The 19357-nt window shown below is 48.8% G+C and overlaps 6 protein-coding genes across 7 annotated transcripts; all 6 read left to right on the top strand.

Moving 5' to 3' along the window:
* Positions 1–62: 62 nt before the first annotated feature.
* On the top strand, positions 63–4881 carry LOC136185677 (ruvB-like 1). 2 transcript variants are annotated; one of them, XM_065972848.1, is made up of 16 exons: positions 1499–1718; positions 1803–1840; positions 1894–1945; positions 1998–2090; positions 2140–2217; positions 2273–2431; positions 2490–2727; positions 2776–2852; positions 2908–2997; positions 3051–3237; positions 3290–3354; positions 3406–3492; positions 3545–3903; positions 3960–4019; positions 4088–4346; positions 4675–4881. In XM_065972848.1, exons 1-13 carry the CDS (start codon positions 1671–1673, stop codon positions 3602–3604), a joined length of 1272 nt encoding a protein of 423 aa, XP_065828920.1. In that variant the 5' UTR covers positions 1499–1670; the 3' UTR covers positions 3605–3903; positions 3960–4019; positions 4088–4346; positions 4675–4881. The 2 variants fall into 2 exon arrangements, with proteins under 2 accessions (XP_065828919.1, XP_065828920.1); XM_065972847.1 differs by lacking the exons at positions 2140–2217; positions 2273–2431; positions 2490–2727; ... (7 more) ...; positions 4088–4346; positions 4675–4881 and having other exon boundaries at positions 63–1718; positions 1998–2047.
* A 258-nt stretch (positions 4882–5139) lies between these two features.
* LOC136185668 (uncharacterized) lies at positions 5140–9670 on the top strand. The gene is made up of 8 exons (XM_065972836.1): positions 5140–6104; positions 6377–6424; positions 6688–6840; positions 6909–7041; positions 7102–7223; positions 7285–7394; positions 7449–8214; positions 8301–9670. Exons 1-8 carry the CDS (start codon positions 5274–5276, stop codon positions 9534–9536), a joined length of 3399 nt encoding a protein of 1132 aa, XP_065828908.1. The 5' UTR covers positions 5140–5273; the 3' UTR covers positions 9537–9670.
* Positions 9671–9967: 297 nt separating this feature from the next.
* On the top strand, positions 9968–11755 carry LOC136185683 (small RNA 2'-O-methyltransferase-like). Its single transcript, XM_065972855.1, has 7 exons — positions 9968–10394; positions 10451–10634; positions 10679–10739; positions 10798–11108; positions 11164–11213; positions 11263–11483; positions 11536–11755. The coding sequence occupies exons 1-7, from the start codon at positions 10263–10265 to the stop codon at positions 11714–11716; spliced, it is 1140 nt and encodes a 379-aa protein (XP_065828927.1). The 5' UTR covers positions 9968–10262; the 3' UTR covers positions 11717–11755.
* On the top strand, positions 11725–13226 carry LOC136185678 (death domain-associated protein 6-like). The gene has a single exon (XM_065972849.1). The coding sequence runs from the start codon at positions 11787–11789 to the stop codon at positions 13146–13148; it is 1362 nt and encodes a 453-aa protein (XP_065828921.1). The 5' UTR covers positions 11725–11786; the 3' UTR covers positions 13149–13226.
* Positions 13227–13234: 8 nt separating this feature from the next.
* LOC136185669 (axoneme-associated protein mst101(2)-like) lies at positions 13235–17040 on the top strand. The gene is made up of 2 exons (XM_065972837.1): positions 13235–13373; positions 13471–17040. Exons 1-2 carry the CDS (start codon positions 13325–13327, stop codon positions 16782–16784), a joined length of 3363 nt encoding a protein of 1120 aa, XP_065828909.1. The 5' UTR covers positions 13235–13324; the 3' UTR covers positions 16785–17040.
* Positions 17041–17528: 488 nt separating this feature from the next.
* LOC136185687 (uncharacterized) lies at positions 17529–18822 on the top strand. The gene is made up of 7 exons (XM_065972860.1): positions 17529–17674; positions 17765–17854; positions 17911–18009; positions 18067–18195; positions 18256–18390; positions 18445–18561; positions 18611–18822. The coding sequence occupies exons 1-7, from the start codon at positions 17582–17584 to the stop codon at positions 18716–18718; spliced, it is 771 nt and encodes a 256-aa protein (XP_065828932.1). The 5' UTR covers positions 17529–17581; the 3' UTR covers positions 18719–18822.
* Positions 18823–19357: the final 535 nt, after the last annotated feature.

Here is a 19357-nt window from a genome sequence, read left to right as displayed (position 1 = left end):
CGCTCAGATTGAGGTTTGGCATGACGGAATTGTTGCAGCAGCAGCAGCAGTGACGTAGCTAGTAGTTATCCGGGCTGTAGCGTTTCTCGTGGAAACCCGTACTGCAAATTTCTCGCAACGATGAAGATCGAAGAAGTGAAAAGCACGACGAAAACCCAACGCATTGCGGCGCATAGTCATATCAAAGGCCTCGGCCTCGACGAAAGCGGTCTCGCAAAGCCGTCGGCGGCGGGTCTCGTGGGTCAAGAGAACGCTCGCGAAGCGATCGGGATAGTTGTCGAGCTAATCAAAACGAAAAAAATGGCCGGTCGCGCCGTTCTTCTAGCGGGGCCCCCGGGCACGGGAAAGACGGCATTGGCGTTGGCCATGGCGCAGGAACTGGGCCCCAAAGTGCCCTTTTGTCCCATGGTCGGCAGCGAAGTCTACTCGTCCGAAGTGAAAAAAACCGAAGTGCTAATGGAAAATTTTCGTCGCGCAATTGGACTTCGAATCAAGGAGACGAAAGAAGTTTACGAAGGCGAAGTCACGGAATTGACTCCGTGCGAAACGGAAAATCCCATGGGCGGATACGGCAAGACGATTAGTCACGTGGTCATCGGACTCAAAACGTCAAAGGGAACGAAACAACTCAAACTCGATCCGACGATCTACGAGAGCTTGCAGAAGGAAAAAGTCGCCGCCGGCGACGTCATCTACATCGAGGCGACGAGCGGCGCCGTAAAACGTCAGGGTCGATCGGACGCCTACGCGACGGAATACGATCTCGAAGCGGAGGAATACGTGCCTCTTCCAAAAGGCGACGTCCACAAGAAGAAAGAAGTCATTCAAGACGTGACATTGCACGACTTGGACGTGGCGAACGCGCGTCCACAAGGCGGTCAGGACATCATGTCCATGATGGGCCAGCTGATGAAGCCAAAGAAGACGGAGATCACCGACAAGCTGCGTCGCGAAATCAATAAGGTCGTCAATAAATACATCGATCAGGGCGTCGCCGAACTCGTGCCCGGCGTTCTTCTCGTCGACGAGGTGCACATGTTGGACATCGAATGCTTCACGTATTTGCATCGGGCGTTGGAGTCGTCTCTCTCGCCGATCGTCATCTTTGCGACGAATCGCGGCCACTGCACGGTGCGCGGGACCGTCGACGTCGTGTCGCCGCACGGGATACCGCTCGACTTGCTCGATCGCGTCATGATCATTCGCACGCTGCCGTACGCGCGCGAGGACATGGTGCAGATTATCGGCGTGCGTGCACACGTCGAGGGCATTGAAGTCGACGAGGGCTCGCTTGAATTGCTCGGGCAGATCGGCGCTAAGACGACCCTTCGTTATGCCGTGCAGCTATTGACGCCAGCCAATCTGTTGGCGCGGATCAATGGCCGCGACGGCGTGACTCGGGAAGATGTCGAGGAGATTAGTGAGCTGTTCTATGATGCCAAGGGATCGGCCAAGATCTTAGCTGAGCAAGGGGAGAAGTACATGAAATAGGATAGTACGGTTACATAATATATGTAGTGCCTTGTTGTGTGGGATGTTTGTGTGTGGGGGCAGGCATGTATCTGGATCTCGCGCTAAGCCTATCTTTTGCTTTGCTGTGTCGAAGCTTGTCAGCTAGTAAGCAACCGGTCGACGTTGAGAAGAGAGAATAGATCGTATCCGGGATTTGAATGAGACGTTTTTTCAGTTCGCCGGTGACAAAGACGATGAGCTCCTACGTAAGTCGGCACGAACGAAAGAACGAGAGATGCACGTAGCAGCCTACTAGCGCGAATGGAAGAGATAGGTGTATTTTTCTCCAGGCAGCTGCTCGAACTGCCGCAACGGGAAAGAACGTGTGGTAAATGCCTAGTGTTTGACGGTTTCTGATATCTTATTCGTCCACTTTTTTAGGGTGGAATTTATCGACCTCGCACTCAAATACAAACCTGCCAATTTGGGTCAAGTGAGTTGATTGTACGCCTATGGAAGTTCTCAGAGTCCTATGCTTTCTGCAGGGATTTCCTGATTTTGCCCCACCAACGTTTCTAAAGCAGGCCTTGGCCAGGGCTGCGATGATTGACTCTCTCAACCAATACACAAGAAGCAAAGTGAAGAATTTGTCGATTCTTTTCAATTGAAATAACCCTCTTGCATTAGGGTCATGGGAGACTGGTTCAGGCAATTGCCAAGTATTATTCGCCTCTGCATAAAAAGGAAATCGATCCAATGAATAACGTTAGTCGTATTCAGAGAGAAATCATTTTTGCAATCAAACTTTGCTTCTAATCAGATTCTGGTTACTGTGGGCGCATACGGAGCTCTTTATTGTGGCATAAATAGCCTGGTGGATTCCGGAGACGAAGTTGTTGTTATTGAACCATTTTTTGATTCCTATCTGCCATGCATCAAGGCAGCTGGCGGTATACCAAAGTGTGTTCCACTTCGGCCAGTGAGACTCTCGTGGCACTTTGAATATATGCCTTTGTAACCAGTCAGTTTTTCACCAGAAAAGCAAGGAGGTGTTATTGTCGGCCGATCTCACACTCGATCCTGACGAATTGGCGGCAGCGTTTAGTTCAAAGACCAAAGCCGTACTTCTCAACACTCCAAACAATCCGACGGGAAAAGTATTCGAACGAAAGGAGCTGGAAATGATCGCTGACCTATGCAAGAAACACGATGCAATATGCGTCAGCGACGAAGTGTACGAATATCTCGTCTACGAAGGAGAACACATTAGAATTGGTATGGCCTGTCTATGTCAGATTTCTCATAATCGACTATATTATATAGCGACTCTTCCCGGTATGTGGGAACGCACTTTGACGATTGGAAGCGCTGGAAAGGCGTTCAGTGTAACTGGTTGGAAGGTGGAATATTTTACGTGCAAAATTGCTTGTTGTGTGGGAATTCTAGGGATTTTAGATTGGCTGGACTATTGGTCCTGCCGAGCTGATTGCAGCCGCCCACTCAATTATGGTAAATTGCAACTATACTTGTGCAACTCCTCTTCAGGTTTGCTAGAGACAGAATTCTATAGTGAGATAAGGAAACTGTCGTTTTTCTAGGAAGGTGTTGCCTTGGCATTCGAAAGAGAGTGGGAACAGAAAGGGAAAAACGACAGCTATTTCGTTGAACTGCCTTCTGTTTTGAAAGAAAAGCGAGCCGAAATTGTGAAGATGCTGAATGACGTAGGGATGAAACCAATTATTCCTCAAGGTGGCTATTTCATATTGGCTGACACTGCACCTCTGAGTAATTCAAGTCAATTAATTAACTAGTCTTTCTTAAATATTGTTTATTCTAGATGTGTCTTTTGAAGGTGAAGATGCTTATGATTTTCAATTTTGCCGATGGCTCACAAAGTCAAAGGTAATAATAGCTCAAGATTCTAAACTAAGAGTAAGTATTCGCTTGTGTAAGGGAATTGCGGCTATTCCTTCGAGTGCTTTCTACTCGCGAGAGCACAGTCATCTTGCAGGAAAATGCGTGCGATTTTGCTTCGGCAAAGTAAGTTGACAGCTGAAAACAAAAACGTGTCAATCTCTTTCTTTCACAATAGAGCGAATCAACTCTCCAGGCGGCACGAGCAAGATTCGAAGAATGGAAGAAGGAATTCTAAATAGCATAGACTTGAAGCGTAGCCGCACATTTGCGCGTGCGCGCCGACGAGTTCCCAACTGCCCCACTTCCGCGATACTGTTCTATATGGCAAAACCGTCTGTTGTTCTCGCATCGCTTGCCATCATATTCGGCATCGGTCTCATAGCCATCGAAGGCGCTGGTCTCGGTCTCTTTCTTGGCAAATACAACGATCAATTGAGCGTTACCGTGGAGGAGGGCAATACGACCGTGTTAACGTCCAACTTCTTAGCGTCCGCCGCTCTAACGTCCTTCTTCGTGCCTCTCCTGGGACTCATAGTGAGACGTCACTTCATCGTGCGAAGGGGGACCTTCTACTCTTCTCTATAATTTAGGTCATCCTATTGGGATCGATTTCTCTTTGTTGCCTTTCGTCGTCAGAGCCGAGTCAGAGCGTAGGTGTTCAAAGAAGATCATTTTTTTGTTCCTACGCGATTTCCGTTTCTTTTGTTTGTTTTGGCAGAGTCGTTGCGTGTTGGGATGCTGTTGGCTGTCATTGGCTCTTCTTATGATTGGTGGCCTCGCCGTCTCGATTCTGGTCCTCTTTTTGAACAGCCTCTTGTCCGTTTTTTTCGATTGCCGTGAGAGCGACAGTGACTGCGATACCCTACTCAATATTGGTCAATATTTGTCCATCGCTTGCGCTGTCTTGTGCGGGCTCGTTGTCATCTGTGGATTCTCGCTGTGCTGTCTCGGTTGCTTTTGTCAGAGAGCGGACGAAGGTGAGGTGCCCCCCATAACAGCAGCACCTGATGCATCCATGCATTATCTATATGTCGTTGTACGTAAAAAATGCGCCGCTGCTCAGCATGCATGCGTGTGTGTGCACTCTATTGTACACATGCACACTAGTTCCAGTTCGCGGTCGAGATTTTGTTTGATTAGTCGAGTGCATGGGGCGGTTCCAATTATTTGCCCCATCACCTGTTAGATACGGCGGTTGTAGTTCCGTGTGGCAGTGCCTTTTCTATTTCCTGCGCGCGCGCGCACACGGTGTTGGTTTTTTCTCGTCAAAATACGGAACGTTGAAACTACGCATCTTCTGTGTAGATGAGGAGACAATGGTAGTTCGAGTGATCTAAGGAGCAATGGTCATTATGGTGCTGTGTAGCACGTAGTCGTACTATTGTCACAATACAGTACAAGTCTCGCGTGCTAGGAGACGTTTGTTTTTTCTTTTTTGTGTGTGTGTGTGTGTGTCTGTGTGAACGCGCGTAGATGCTATTAATTTATAATTCATCACGTGAAGTGGCTATATATAGGTATCGAAAGCGGCGTGTTTGCTATCTTTGATCGTGCGCTGCGTATGGCAGACTTCGCCTACGGGCTTGACTACGCGAAAAAGCTTGTTATGAACATGACGCGGCGTGGGGAAAGAGGTCATGAGGGGGGTCTGGAAGCGTCATCTCCTCTGACGTCAGTAGGCGCATTGGATCCAACCCAAACAGGAAAAGAGTAGGTCTATCGACCAATGAGAGATCGAGTTGATGACGACCTGGGAAAGCCCCCGTAAATAAGGGAGGGTCTCGCCATACACTTCTTCATGTCGTACGTGGTCGAATGTTCGCGTTGACTTCCTATGCTTCTCCTGTTGTCCGTTTCAGGACAGACTAGTGATCGTTTTTTATCGCGATAATCTTATTCTAAAGATGCAAGCCCCCCAATGGACTGAGTTTCTTCAGTGTCCCATATGCCTTCAGGCTTTCAGCGAAACCGTTCGCCTTCCGATCAGCCTGGCGTGCGGTCATACGGCGTGCAAGTCGTGCCTACACAGCTTACAGCGCAAGCAATGCCAATTCTGCAGCTCGCCTATCCACACGGACATCGACAAACTTCCCGTCAACGACGCCATCTTGCAATTGACCGGCGTTTCCATCAACCGACTCACGACTCAGGAATTGGACGCGCTCGGACCGGACGAACGCGCCCTAAACGCCACCAAAGTGGCCATCGAAAATCTCGCCCTATTACTGAAACCGCTCGGCGGAACGCCGACGACATCGACGGGGTCAAATCACGGAGGGGGAGGTGGCGCGACGGGCGTCACAGGCTCCACTAGCGGCGGTGGCGGCGGCAGCGGCGCCACAAGCCAATTGAGCCGTCCCATGCAACGAAAACTCGTCACGCTTATCAATTGCCAACTCGTCGAACCCGAAGGTCGAGCGCGAGCGTTGCGCGCCGCACGTTCGCTCGGCGAAAGGACCGTCACCGAGTTGTTACTCCAACACCAAAATCAGCAACAACTGTCGTCGAACCTATGGGCGGCGGTGCGTCAACGCGGCTGCCAGTTTCTCGGTCCCGCGCTTCAGGAGGAGTGTCTTCGGCTCATTCTGCTCGCGCTCAAGGACGGCGAACAGTTGGCGCGCAAGACGCTCGTCATGTTCGTCGTTCAGAAGCTCCAGGAAAAGCAGTATCAGCAAGCATCGAAAACAAGCGTGGGACATGTGGTTCAGCTTCTTTATCGTGCCTCGTGCTTCAAGGTAACGCGATCGCACGCGAAGAACGCGTTCGCGGGTCCCCCCCCCCCCCCCCCCCCCCCTCTCTATGTACGCCGCCCTTTGGGTCTCTCTCTCTCTCCTGTGCGCTTCGCGACAGGCGCTCGCTTCTCGATCGAAGAAACGACGCGCGCGCGCGCGAGAGAGAGAACAAGGCTGGACAAAATGGGGGCGGACATTCCATTCATTTTCCGCCTTCTACTGATCTCGGTTGCGGTGACGCCTCTAAACGACAATGTCTCTCGCCTTCTTTCTAGGTCACGAAACGAGACGACGATTCGTCGCTTATGGAACTCAAAGAAGAAGTAGGCGGGGTTCCTTTTTCTTTGTGTCTGTGCGTCGCGCGTGTTTCGGTCTGCATCAGACGCGCCCGCGTGCCCCCCCGGACGCGTTTTCGAAAAGAAGAAAGTCTCGTCGCGTTCCTCTTTCTTTTCCCCTTTTCACGAAAGCTTTTATTTTCTTGTCTCGTCTATCTGTCGTCCGTTGGCACTTTCGTTTCGCCTTTTGGCATCGCCTCGCGCTGCGTGAGCTCGTTCTTGACTTTTTTTGTTTCCGTTTTTTTTCCCAGTTTCGAACGATAGAGTCGCTGCGACGCGAGCACGACGCCCAAATCGTCCAAATCGCGATGGAAGCCGGTCTGCGAATCGCGCCCGATCAGTGGTCGTCGTTGCTCTACGGCGATACGGCGCACAAATCGCACATGCAGTCTATCATCGACAAGGTGCACCCCCCTAATTCATATCGATTCTCTCACAGGAACAACGATCCCCTCTTTTTTCTTCTTTCTAGCTGCAGACGAACGATTCTTTTTCGCACAGCATCGACGAGTTGGTGATCGCTCTGACGCGATCGGGCGATCCCCATCATCTCGGCGATCTGCGACAGAATTTTGAATTTCTGTCACAAATCAGCCCGAGTGTTGGTACGAAATCGAACGAACGAGAATCGTCCACTTTAGGGAGATAATGTATTTTTGACATAGACTCGCCTGTGACGGATTGGGAAAAAACGACGAAGGCGATGGAAGCAGCGGAAGCCGTCGTAAATGGACTCGTCAAATTCACTCAAGCAAGACAAAACAACAAGACACACGACTTTTCGCAGGTAACTATTAAAAACAATTTCATTCTATCAATAGCCTCTCCACCCTCCCCTCCGTTTTTAGCCCTTCAACAACCGATACAAGACGAGCATGTGCAAGGATATGCAGCAAAAGGGGGCGTGCCCGCGCGGACCCAGCTGTACGTTCGCTCATTCAGAGGAGGAAATGGAGCGGTACACAGCTGACCACGCCATTGACGTTCCCCAATTCGATTTCTCATTCATTAGGTATCGATATATGCGAAGAGGCCAAGCTTCTCAGAGGAAGTCCGCACCACCTCAGATGGCGCCGCCGCCCGGTTCCTTTCAAGCGGCTCCCGGCTCCATTCCCGTTCACATGCAGCCCTCTCAATTCGGCACCTATCATTCCCAGCCGCCACCGCCTCACGTCCAACCGCCACCCCAGCAGCATCCCTACTATGCTCCCGGACCGCCGCAACCTATACCGAGTTTTTACGATCGGCCCCTCATTCGACCCATGTCGCAGGGTTATCATCCCATACCCCCTCACCAAAACGCCTCCTCCTACGCCAGTCTGCCGACACCCAAAGCGTCTTTTCAAATGGCTTCGTCCCATTCTCAAGACAACGGGCGCTTCAATAGTTTGCCAGCGAACGGAACGCCGACGGGATCCAGTTTTAAGGATCAGTATCCGAATAGTGGCCAACAGCAGTCCTTTGTTCCGCGTCAGCAGCATCACCATGAATACCCTACAACGGCAGGTTACGGCGGCGCCGATGGCTTTTCAAACCAACAGAATTCAATGCCGCCGTTTCAAAGGGAAGCTGAAAATGGACCGCTGCTGATTGGTCGAGGTGCGGGCAGCACTCTCATTGTTCATCCGACGCCAAATCCCTATGATTCGACGATGGGCGGCGAGTACGAGTCGACTGATAAGAGCAGCGGTTTTCCTTCGGGTCGCTTCAGCGACGCCGGCACTTATCCTCCCTATTTCGAACAGCCCAATTTTCCTTCATCCGGCTTAGAAAATGATGTGAGTAGGGAGGGGAAGAGATCTGAGATGAGATCTTTTCACCTGGCGTATCACTATCTAGTTTCTCTTTGCCTTTATTCTTCTAGTTTCCTGGCGACTATTCTGCCATGAGCGACGGCGGCGGCGGCGGCGGCGGCGAACAGCGCGTGCGAAAAGCCGGAGTTTTCGTTCATCCGAGATACCAAGAGGAGTATCGGACTGACATGTATGGTTCCCAATCAATTCCTTCCCGAAGACCGCGATGGTCGTCTGGAGGATTCCAAACGCAATCAGCCTATCATTCCTATGGAAGAGGCTATCCTGCTGCAGAGGGAGCCGAGTATGACGCGTCTGGCTATGAAGGATCATTTGGCGGCGGCGGCGGCGGAGGCGCGCACTCCGGCAGACGAGGTCTGTATGACCGAAAGTGGAGCACTGGCGTTCTCGACGGCGGTAACAAACGTAATCGTTACGCTCTACAGCCTTCGATGGGGCCGCCAGCTCCGTTTAATACAACAACATTTGGATCTCTGGCGTCGAAAGAGAAGGAAAGCTACAGTGTTCATCCAAACGAAAAGGAGGAAGACGAGGAGGTGGCGGCGGCATCGGCGACGGCAGTAGCAAATGACGAAATTTTTTCCAAGCCATTTAATGGGAACGTTCATCATTCGCCCTTTTCAGCGGCTGTGGGAACTCCTCCGAGCAGCAAGTCGCCGGAATCGAAAGACGTGAGAAAAGTCTCAGGTGTGGACGGCGCGGGATCTCTATTTGGAAGTAACGTCACCGACGCCGATCTCGCTGCCGTCTGGGAAAACGAGTCGTCCGGCAACGTTACCGTCTCGTCTACGGCTCCGTCGTCGTCGTCTCCGGCGACCGTCGCTTCGTCTTCCGCCCTTCATCCGTCACCTTGGTCCGTTTCAAGTTCGGGGCAGCAGAGCAGCAGCTGGAAATCGGATGGGTGGCCCGTTGCCGTGTCGACGTCCGTGCAGCCCGCTAATCAGGACGAAATTGAGCAGAAGAGGGCCGAATTGAAACGATTGGAAAACGAGCTAAAAATGCGAGAAGCTCTATTGAAGCAGAGGGAGGAAGAGGAGAAGAAACGACGTCAAGTCTCTGCTGAGAGAGAAAACGAAGAAATGGCTAGGATGATTCAGCGAGAGCTTCACGAGGAAGACGTTGCTATCAATATGGCGTCCAAGTTTCAACGAATGCGAATAAACGAAAGTGGGGGCGGCGGCGACAGCAGCGGCAATGAGCAACAGTCGACGTCGCCGCCTGCTCGTGGTACGAGTGATTTTGATGAGGCTTTGAATCATTTGGTGACCGCGGGCAAGTCCGCCTGAGTCTCATCCAAGGGCATCTCAAGGCTATACTTTTTACTTTGTCCTTCTTTTCCCCCTACTCGTCGTTGTCCTCCTGCCCCAAGAGGGCCGTAACTTCCCATGAAGCACAACGTCTCCTCTTGTCACCTACTGTATGAATCAACTGTTTAACGTTTGCTTCTTTCCGCTTTTTCTCGTCTATGCTTGTGGCATATCTACTCTACCCCCCGGATCCGTCAGCGTAAGTGCTCATGTCTCTACAGTATGTGTTGGTGTTTGTTTCCGTTGGGTCTTCTGTCTGTGTTGTGTGTTGATACCCGCAAGATTATCCTCTCCAGTTTACGAACGTAATCATGCTGCTTTAATCAAGCAAAGAGGACTAGATGCGCTTTTGAGCGTTGTCGAAGAGGCAAAATCTCGATGTCTGACTCCCCAATTTTTTCCCCAGTGAGTGAATTTTCTTTGTGAATTAGTTGCTGCTGTTGTAGCCGTATGTCTTTACACTTTACTTATGGTTTGCGATTGTATCCTAATGATTCTTACTCTTGTTATTATTAATCTTTTTGTCGCCCACTGACTTCAAGCAAGTCTGTCATGCTCTTTTTGTGATCCAAACATGAATTAGCAATAATACATTGTTGGTTTTCCCCGGTTTGTGACTGACTGTGTCGCGTGTGAAGATCAGCATGGATCAGAAACCGGAGAAATTTCCAGCCCCCCGGCAAGCACGCGACGCGCGCTAAAGAAATGGCCGAAAGTGACGCCAAAAAGCCTCTCGAAAACGAAGCGGACTTTGGAGGACCAAAGTTTTCTCCCACGGTGTGCGAGCAGCGCTATCGCTTCGTCATTGACGCAGTGAAGAAGCAGAAGGCGGCACGAGTGCGACAGCGAAGCGTTCCGATGGAATTCTAAACGCTACAGTACGTTAAAAACAGGTTGCCGACTTTGGCTGCGCGGAAGCGCGACTCCTACGACGTCTGAAGACCCTAGAAAGCGTCGAATATTTGGCGGGAGTCGACATCCGCGTGACGTCGATCGACACAGGACACTTGACACCGAATCCCGTCGAATGGATGATCAAAGATCGGCCGCGACCTTTGCAGATCCAGTTATTCAAAGGTGCGCGCGAGCACAGAGGGAATATGATTAACTTGTGTCATCAGGCTCCGTCTCACATCCGGATTCGCGTTTGTTTAATTTGGATCTCGTTTCCTGCATCGAATTGTATGTGTCTCGCATAAAAACCGTATTGGGTGCATGATGTTTACATTATTTTTTACAGAGTCGAGCACTTGGATGCAGACGTACTAGCTGATCTTCCTCATTCTCTATTTGGACAAATGCAGCCGCGTCTTGTCATTGTCTCAACGCCCAATTCCGATTTTAACGTCCTCTTTCCAAATTTTCAGGGTCGCCGTCACTGGGACCACAAGTTTGAGTGGTCTCGTTCCGAATTTAGAGATTGGGCAGGCAACGTGGTAGAAAAGTACAATTATGACGTCACTTTTACGGGGGTTGGAGAAGGAATGAAAGGAGCCGCTGAGCGATACGGATACTGCTCACAAATAGCAATTTTTACTCGAACAACACCAGGCTAGATAAAGAGCCAAAATCAAAAGAATTTCAATTTTTAAGATGTTTCACTTAGATCCCATTGAAACAGAGACGTACCAAAACAAGCTGAACCCATACGAATGCGTTAGTAGTACAATTATCATTTCTACATGTCACTCGAGATTGATTTTAGGTTTTTGATCAGCCGTTTCCATACCAAAATTCAGCTTTCTCCCAAGGCGAGAAGCTTTCTTCTGAGATCCAGTATTTGGTGCCTATGTTGGCAAGGGATACGGCAGACGACGTTGATCCGCAGCACCTAAGAGACTCCGTACAAGTGTCTATTCCCATAGAAAGATTTTTGAACTATCGAAAAGCATCAGAGCTGTGTGATGGAAACATAGACACTTTGAGGTACCAAACGAATGCATACTATTCTGTTTTAGAAGCCTTTGTGTGTTGATAGAAAAATGATAGCAGCCGATTGCGCTGAGTTTGTTCAGCTCTCGTCAGATGGAAATGCAATTTTGTACTCTGTTCAAAGACGGAGTTGGGATAGTGCAGATGAAAACGACGGCGGAGAAAATGATAACACAGTCGTTTGTCCTTCTTCTATTGACAGTGAAGAAGAAGAGTGTTGGGAATAAAGTGCGCAGACAAAAATACATTTAAAATTCTGTTGTCAATCACGTGGTTTTCTTACATGCGCGGTCGAAAATGGAAGAACCCGAAGTAATCGTTATCACATCGAGCGAAGACGACGACAACGACGACGATAACTTGGGCACTTCGCCCGACGGAATCCTCCTCGACGACGTCAAGGAGCGTTTCGCTCGGTACGTCGACGGTCTCGACGCCGAGAAGCGCGATCTATTTCGACTTCGATTCGAAGAGGCGTCTCCCGACTATCTTTGCTCGGCCGAATTCGACAATCTTCTCGCTTGTTCGGACGAATCGACCGATGTCCTAAGCGCGCTCGAAAACAACGCGCTCTGGAACGGCGGCGAGTCGTCACCGAAGCGGCAGAAGCGACCGAACATCATCGATTTGCTGACTCTGAGCGAAAGCGACGACAACGACGACGACAACGACGACGACAACGACGACGACAAAGACGGACAGCGAGACAGCGGACCCATTTCCCACGATTCCCAACGAATCGATGAGAGAAATGACGAGGCGGGAAAAACGGCGGCGCGCCTATTCGGCGACGAGGATGAAACGAAGAGAATTACTGCCAGTGCGACGACGACGACGACGACGACGACGAAAACGACGACGACGACGAGGGAAGGAGCGTCGTCGTCGTCGTCGCGAAATATGGGAAGACGCGAGCGTTTGATGTTGACACAAGAGAAACGATGGGAACGGCTAAAGAATCGGTTGTCGAGACAGATTCGACGTCTCGAAGAGGCCGAGGTAGACTTGGAGGACATGGACCAAGAGACAACCGCCTACATTTTGGAGGACCGTCTCAAGAGACAGTTCATGAAGGTTGAGAAGCACTTGTGCGATTTGAGAAACGAACGGATGCCAAAGCGAAAAAAAAAGTTCAAGTATCACGGATCTCGTTTTGAGGAGATCGACGAAGCTGTTTCGAGGTGGGTCAATCGACATTGGCCTGAGTTTCCCGATTTCCAAGACGTTCAATCAATTGTGAAGAGAACTAATGAGAAGAAAGAGTTGAATTTGGATGCGGAAGCAATTGAGGATACGACTCGACGATTTTTCTCCGATTTAGGAGAAAAATTGCAAGCCTTTCGACAGCGTCTCTTCGTGAAGAATTTTGGCTGCTATCTAACAGACGAATATAAAGACGACAAAGATCCTGCTCTGCAAGACGACGGGCTCTTGCTACGATTGAAGAGAAACGAGGAAAAGTCAAAGACGAATTTGGCTGAAGTACTAGATTTATATGTGAAAAAACAAGAGGGGGGAATCCGTCAACCCGCTGGAGGAGATCCTGATGACGCAGAAGATGACGATACCGATAATGAAGAGGAGGAGGAGGACGAAGAAGATGACGAAGATGACGATGAAGGATCCAGCAACACAGACGAAGCTATCGCTAATACATAATCAACAAATGTTTTAGCATGCATAGAAAGGGGGAGGGTCTCGTGATGTTCGTTTTATCCGGGCGCTAGCTCGTTGCTACGTAGAGTCGATCGACAACAGTCGCAACACTGCGTGCTACCCGTGCTACTCCGCTGTCACCGTAGTTCTTGTTATTTACGCTGTGCACCTTTTTTCTCATGGGTTGCGGCTCGTCGAAGGTCTCCTGTTCGTCTGTGAAGAGTGCTCGTACGTTCGTCCTCGCGCGCCCTGCACGCCGCCCCCCGTTCTTTTTGTCGCTTCCTCCCATTCGTATGCGCATGTGAGAGTGGTCTTCCGTCTGCAGTACTTTATCCCGGCTGCGGTAGCGACGATTCGACGCGCGTTCTCAAGGCGTCGAACGATCCGAAGACGCGCGCCGTCACGCAGCAACAACGACGCCAACACATACAGAACCATCGAAACGACGCCGCTGCTAAAGCCGAAAAGGTGTCGCGTAATCTGCGAGATGGAAAAGCGACGGCGTCGACGGCGTCGACCGACACGCCTTCGCCGCCGCCGACTCTTCCAAACGACACCGTTCAAGTGGAAAGAAGCTCGAGTCGCACTTCGCTTAAGGAGAAACTGAAAAGTCGATCGAAGGCGTCCGTGTCGTCGGCAAAGAAAGGTGGCGAAAAAGCGGAGGAGGGCCCTGGGCGAAGCGCTGATGGAGGGGGAGCTGCTGCTTCTTCAGAGGTGAAGGAAACGAAAGTCGAGATTTCGCCAGATGGAAAGAAAGAAAAGGCAGTGAATGTCACTAAGGAAGAAGTCAAGGAGAAACGTGATGAAGATAGCGTCAAGCCGGTCATAACTGTTGAAGTAGACAAACCTGAGGATTCTGAAAAGAAAGAAGAAAAGCTGACGCAAGAGGCATCAAAACCCAAAGAAAAAGACGAAGAAGAAGAACACACGAAAAAGGAAGAAGAGCAGAAGCCAACGTTGAAAGAAAGCAGCGCTGCCAAATCTGAAGGGGATGCTTTTTCTCAGAAAGAAAAACCTGCAGGCGAAACTCCAAAAGAGAGTCCAGCGAAGCCACAGGTAGAAATCGAGATGACGCCAAAAGAAGAGAAGTCTGCAGATAAAGTTGCTAGTAATGAAGTTCCTAAGGAGAAAGAGCAGCCTACCAAACCAAAAGAAGATGCGTCCAGCGAAGATAAACCCGCTTCATCAAAGGAGGAAAAACCAAAAGAAGAAGCTTCCAAGGAAGTGACCGTTGAAGAGACGACGGCAGCGGCGAAAGAAGAAACGGGATCGGCTAAACAGCCTGCTGATAAGCCAGTGAAAGAGGAAGAGAAGGCTCGCGAAGAAGCAGAAACTCCAAAGGATACACCCATGAAAGTGGTTGACGAAAAAGACCAAGAGGCTCAAGACGCTGCAAAAGAGCAGCCAAAAGAGGAGAATAAGCCTCCTCAGGAAGAAGCAGCTGCAAAGCCTGAACCAGTGAAAGAAAGCAAAGCTGCAGATTCTGTCACAGAGAGCAGCTCTGCAAAAGAAAAGCCTAGAGACGAAGAGACATCTAAGCCAGACCCTCAAAGAGAGGAGGAGAAGAAAGAAAAGGAGACCGCGAAAGAAGATGAAGAACCGAAACCTATTATTGATCCTGAGAACAAAGTCAAATCAAAAGTAGAGTTTACTGAAGAGACGAAGCCAAGTTCGCAAGAGAAATCTGACAGCGGTGACGAGAAGGTTTTAGAAAAGACGCCGGAAGTTGAAGAGGCAAAACCTGTGCAAGAAGACAAGCCAAAGGAAGAGAAACCAAAAGAAGAGAAAGCAGACGTTTCTAAGGAAGAAAAAATCGAGTCAAAAGATGAGGCTTTGAAGCCAGACGACGCTAAGCCTAAGGATGAAGCTCCCGATGAAAGAAAGCCTCAGAAGAGTAGTGAAGGTGCTGTCGTAGAAGACAAACCAAAGGATGATGAATCAAAAGAAGAAAAGCTGTCTAAGAAGAATGAACCAGCTGAAGGTGAAACACCTGCAGCCAAGCCTGTTGAAGTTTCTGAGAGTCAGGAAAAAGAGAATCCTAAGGAAGAGGATTCTAAAGGTGACAAGTCAAACGGTGAGAAAGTTTCTCAGTCTAAAACGGAGAAAGATGAAAGGGCGTCTGAGGAAACAAAGGAAATAGCCGACGAAGAAAAGCCAAAGGAAGTTTCTCCTCCCGCTTGTACACGTAAGAGTGAACCCAAGGACGGCGAAAAGGCTTCTGGGCAACAGAGTTCAGCTGAAAAGGCTCCTGAAAAACAGTCAGAGGAGAAACCAAAAGATGAGAAATCCGCTGACGGGAACGGAGAGGCAAAGTTCGTACAGGAGAAACCCTCTGGTGATAAACCGGCTGAAGACAAATCAACAGAGCACAGAAAACCTGCCGAACCTGAACCAAAAGAAGAAAAGCTAGAAAAGTCTGGAGAAGATGAATTGACTGATGGTACGTCTGTGCCTGCAGACAAAAAACCCACAGAAGAGAAATGTACGGAAAAGAAGCCTGCAGATGAAAACCCTACCGAAGAGAAGGTGTCTGCAAAAGAGACACCAACAGACAAAAAACCTGCTGACGAAAATCTTGCAGATAAAGAGCCTAAAAAAGAGAAGCCCTCAGACGAAAAACCTTCTGACGATAAGCTCATAGAAAAAGATAAGTTCGTCGAGGGAAAGCCTGGTGAAGAAAAACCTGTTACGGCTGCAAAGGAGAAGGCTGTTGAGGAAAAGCCTGATGAAGTAAAATCCACAGAGGAAAAGCCGGCAGAAGAGGAAAAGGCAGAAGAAAAGCCTACAGAAAAAATGCCTGCCGAGAAAAAAACCGATGAAGTAAAACCCGCAGAGGAAAAGCCTGCTGAAGAGAAGACTGCAAAGGAGAAGACTGTCGGGGAAAAGCCTGCAGAAAAGAAGCCTGATGAAATAAAACCCATAGTGGAAAAGCCGGCGGAAGAGGAAAAGGCAGAAAAAAAGCCTGCTGAGGAAACGCCTGCTGAGAAAAAAACCAATGAAGAGCATCGTGATGAAGTAAAACCCGCAGAGGAAAACGCTGCTGAGGAGAAGGCTGCAAAGGAGAAGACTGTTGAGGAAAAGCCTGCAGACAAAAAGCCTGATGAAGTAAAACCTCCAGATGAGAAGCCGGCGGAAGAGAAGATGGCAGAAAAAAAGCCTGCTGAGGCGACGCCTGCCGAGAAAAAATCCGATGAAGTACATCGTGATGAAGTAAAATCCGCAGATGAAAAAGCTGCTGAGGAGAAGGCTGTTGAAGAGAAACCCGCTGAAGTGAAGCCTGAGAAGAAAGAGAAACCTGCCGAGGAAAAGCATGCTGAAGAAAAGCCTACTGAAAAGAAGTCTGGAGAACAAATATCCACAGAAAAGTCTCTAGAAAAACCTACTGGAAATAAGCCGGCGGATGAAAAGCCTGCAGAAGCAAAGCCCGCAGATTCAGATAAACCTATAGAGAAATCTACTACTGCAGATGAAAAGAAGCCTGCAGCAGAAAAGCCTGCCGAAGAGAAAACTGAGCAACAAGAACCAAAAAAGCAAGAGTCCAAAGAGAAACCGAAAGACCAAACAACGATTAGCGCATCGGCAGGTGAGAAACCACAGTCAGAAAGACCAATCGAGAGAGTAAAGTCAGCAGAAGAGTAGTAGTAGTAGTAGTCGTAGTAGTAGCAGTAGCAGTAGTCGTAGAATTGTTGTGACGTCGCCTCCTCTCCTCCCTTGGCCGCTCTTTTCTCTCTACCTTCCTTCTATATTTTTATACCCGTCGACCTAGCATGATCTAGCACCCGATTGCCATTTTTATTGAAGACATTATTTTCTGAGAACACTCATCTGGTTAGTTTTTTGTACGTCACTGTGACGACAATCATGCAGTTGAAAAATAAATTTTGAAGTGAGGTTTGAATAATTCCCAGCTAAGACCACGAGTACGTACAACACGTGAAGACTGCGCGGGGTTGTTACCGGTATCTAATTACATGCATAACCCAATTACGTACTGTAGACTTGCGCACAGCCCCAGCCTCACTTTAGCCTCGATTTCCAGACCCACTAGCGCGCTTGGGGGGCGTGGTGCGCGCTGGGCCTTTTGGATGTTTGGTTCTGGTTCAGGAGGTTTTGAATTCTATGTTGCACAAGTGTAGCTCCTGGTGATGCAGCAGATTAGTTAATTAATTAATTAATTAATTAAGGTGTAAATTTTGCACAATCTGAAACGCCGCCATTGGCATTCATGTTGGCATTGATGTCTCGGAAAGCATGGTTAGGATCGTCATTTTCAATTAAGCAATGTCAAAACTGTTGAATTTCGAGATCGCATCGCTCACATGCAGCTTTGAACAAAGGCGTACATATGTATCTCACGTGTTGTTCCACGTGATAACGTGCTACTCCAGTCTCCCCAACGCTACGAGAACCTCTCTGTCTTCGGCACTACCGCAGCCATGAGCGATTATTACGATCTGAAGTCGATATTGTGTCGCGAAGTATTCTACGGGAAAGGGTACTGCAGTACAGGCGGAGAGGAGGTCTCGAAGGTACTGCATGTACTGTCACCGGCGGAGGCCCGCGATCGATCGAAGACCGGTAATATTAGGCGCCTTATCACTTCTTTCGTATCTACGCAGATACTGACGGATTACCTTCAAAAGAAAGACGGCCTTAGCGTTTTGGATGTTGGTTCTGGTCCAGGAGGTTTTGCATTCTATGTTGCACAAGTATTATAGCCTTTGCAGTGTAGATTAATTATTTAATTAAGGAGTAAATTCCACAGAATCTGAAAGCCAGTGTCATTGGCATTGACATCTCAGAAAACATGGTTAGACTGGCTCAGGAAAGATTGGCGTCTGTTGATACAGGTATTGCTGAAAAGGTTAATTTGAAACAAAAATAATAATAGATGTAATCAACCGATTGATCGTCATGGTAGGTCAAATTTCAATTGAGCAACGTCGAAACTGTTGAATTTCCAGCAGAAGGCTTTGATGCCGTGTTTTGGAGATCGTCGCTTCTTCACATACCAATCAGCAGAAAGGAAGGCGTTCTAAAAAGAATGATGGTAACGCGCGTCATCTAGCCATGAGCTCATGCATGGGACTAATCTCATTACTTTGGTTAGAAATGGCTAAAACCAGGAGGTCAGTTTATTTCTATGGATCATTGCTTAGATGGTAAAGTGGATGATGTGGAGGGTTTTCAGAAGTATTTGGATCTTCTTGGAGTTGAATACTTGAACGTTGAATCGTACAAGAAAGTGATTTGTCTTCACGTGTTTTATTTATTAGCGCGTGTACTTAATTAATTCTAGTTGCTGGAAACAGTCGGTTTGAAAGAAATTTTTGTGAAAGAAGACAACGCTTTTTACATGAGAAAGACTGCCGAAGAGCTAGCCAGTGCAGAGAAAGCAAAGAGCGAAATTTTGAAGGTACTTGTAGTCATGTGTATACATAATTGACAGGAAAATTCTTTTTTAGCTCGTGCCTCAAGAGACTTATCAGGCTCAACAAGATTACTGGGTTGACAAGCGAAAATGGACGGAAGTTGGAGCCATGAATCACGTCTATTTTGTTGCTCACAAGTGATGGACGTGGGTACAGTTGCACTCTTTTTATTGTTTTTTTCGCGTCACATTGAGTGAAGTCTCTCGCAAGAAACGAGTCATTTACGCAGCGGCGCTGCTCCCTTTCGTTCCTTGTACGTACCCCCGCCGAGTAAACGCCCATGGGCGTTTGTAGAACTTTCGTTCAGAAAAGGGGGGTGGGCGCTTACTATGTGTTTGTGCAAACCTTCTACGTAGTAAACGCCCATGGATGTGTTGAAAACACTGTTTCATTTAGGGACCCGGTAATGCACACAACTAATACGGCACTGAAATGCAACGTAAAATTTTAGAGGTAATCTTCGAAGCGTTTTCCCCGTCCTTTCTGTGCTACTTAATCGCCGCGCATTCGAAACGTCGTACAATTAATCCGTATTGCTTACTAAAGTAGCCATCTGCAGGTGCGCGAATGATGCAATGTTCTGTATTTGGGCGGGCGTTTGCAAGGAGTGTAACTGATCCTAAAGGGGAGTGGGCGCTTTCTCGGGTGTGGGCGTTTACTCGGTAGTTCGTGGTCACCATTAGTTCCCGACTTCCCGTGCTCCGAGTGGGGCTATTATGAACGAATTTTACGATCTAGAAGCGATAATTTGTCGCGAAGCATTCTTCGGCGAAGGATATG

Source organism: Oscarella lobularis, chromosome 4, assembly GCF_947507565.1.
Source record: "Oscarella lobularis chromosome 4, ooOscLobu1.1, whole genome shotgun sequence".
NCBI lineage: Eukaryota > Metazoa > Porifera > Homoscleromorpha > Homosclerophorida > Oscarellidae > Oscarella > Oscarella lobularis.
This window is presented reverse-complemented; position numbering and strand designations above follow the sequence as displayed.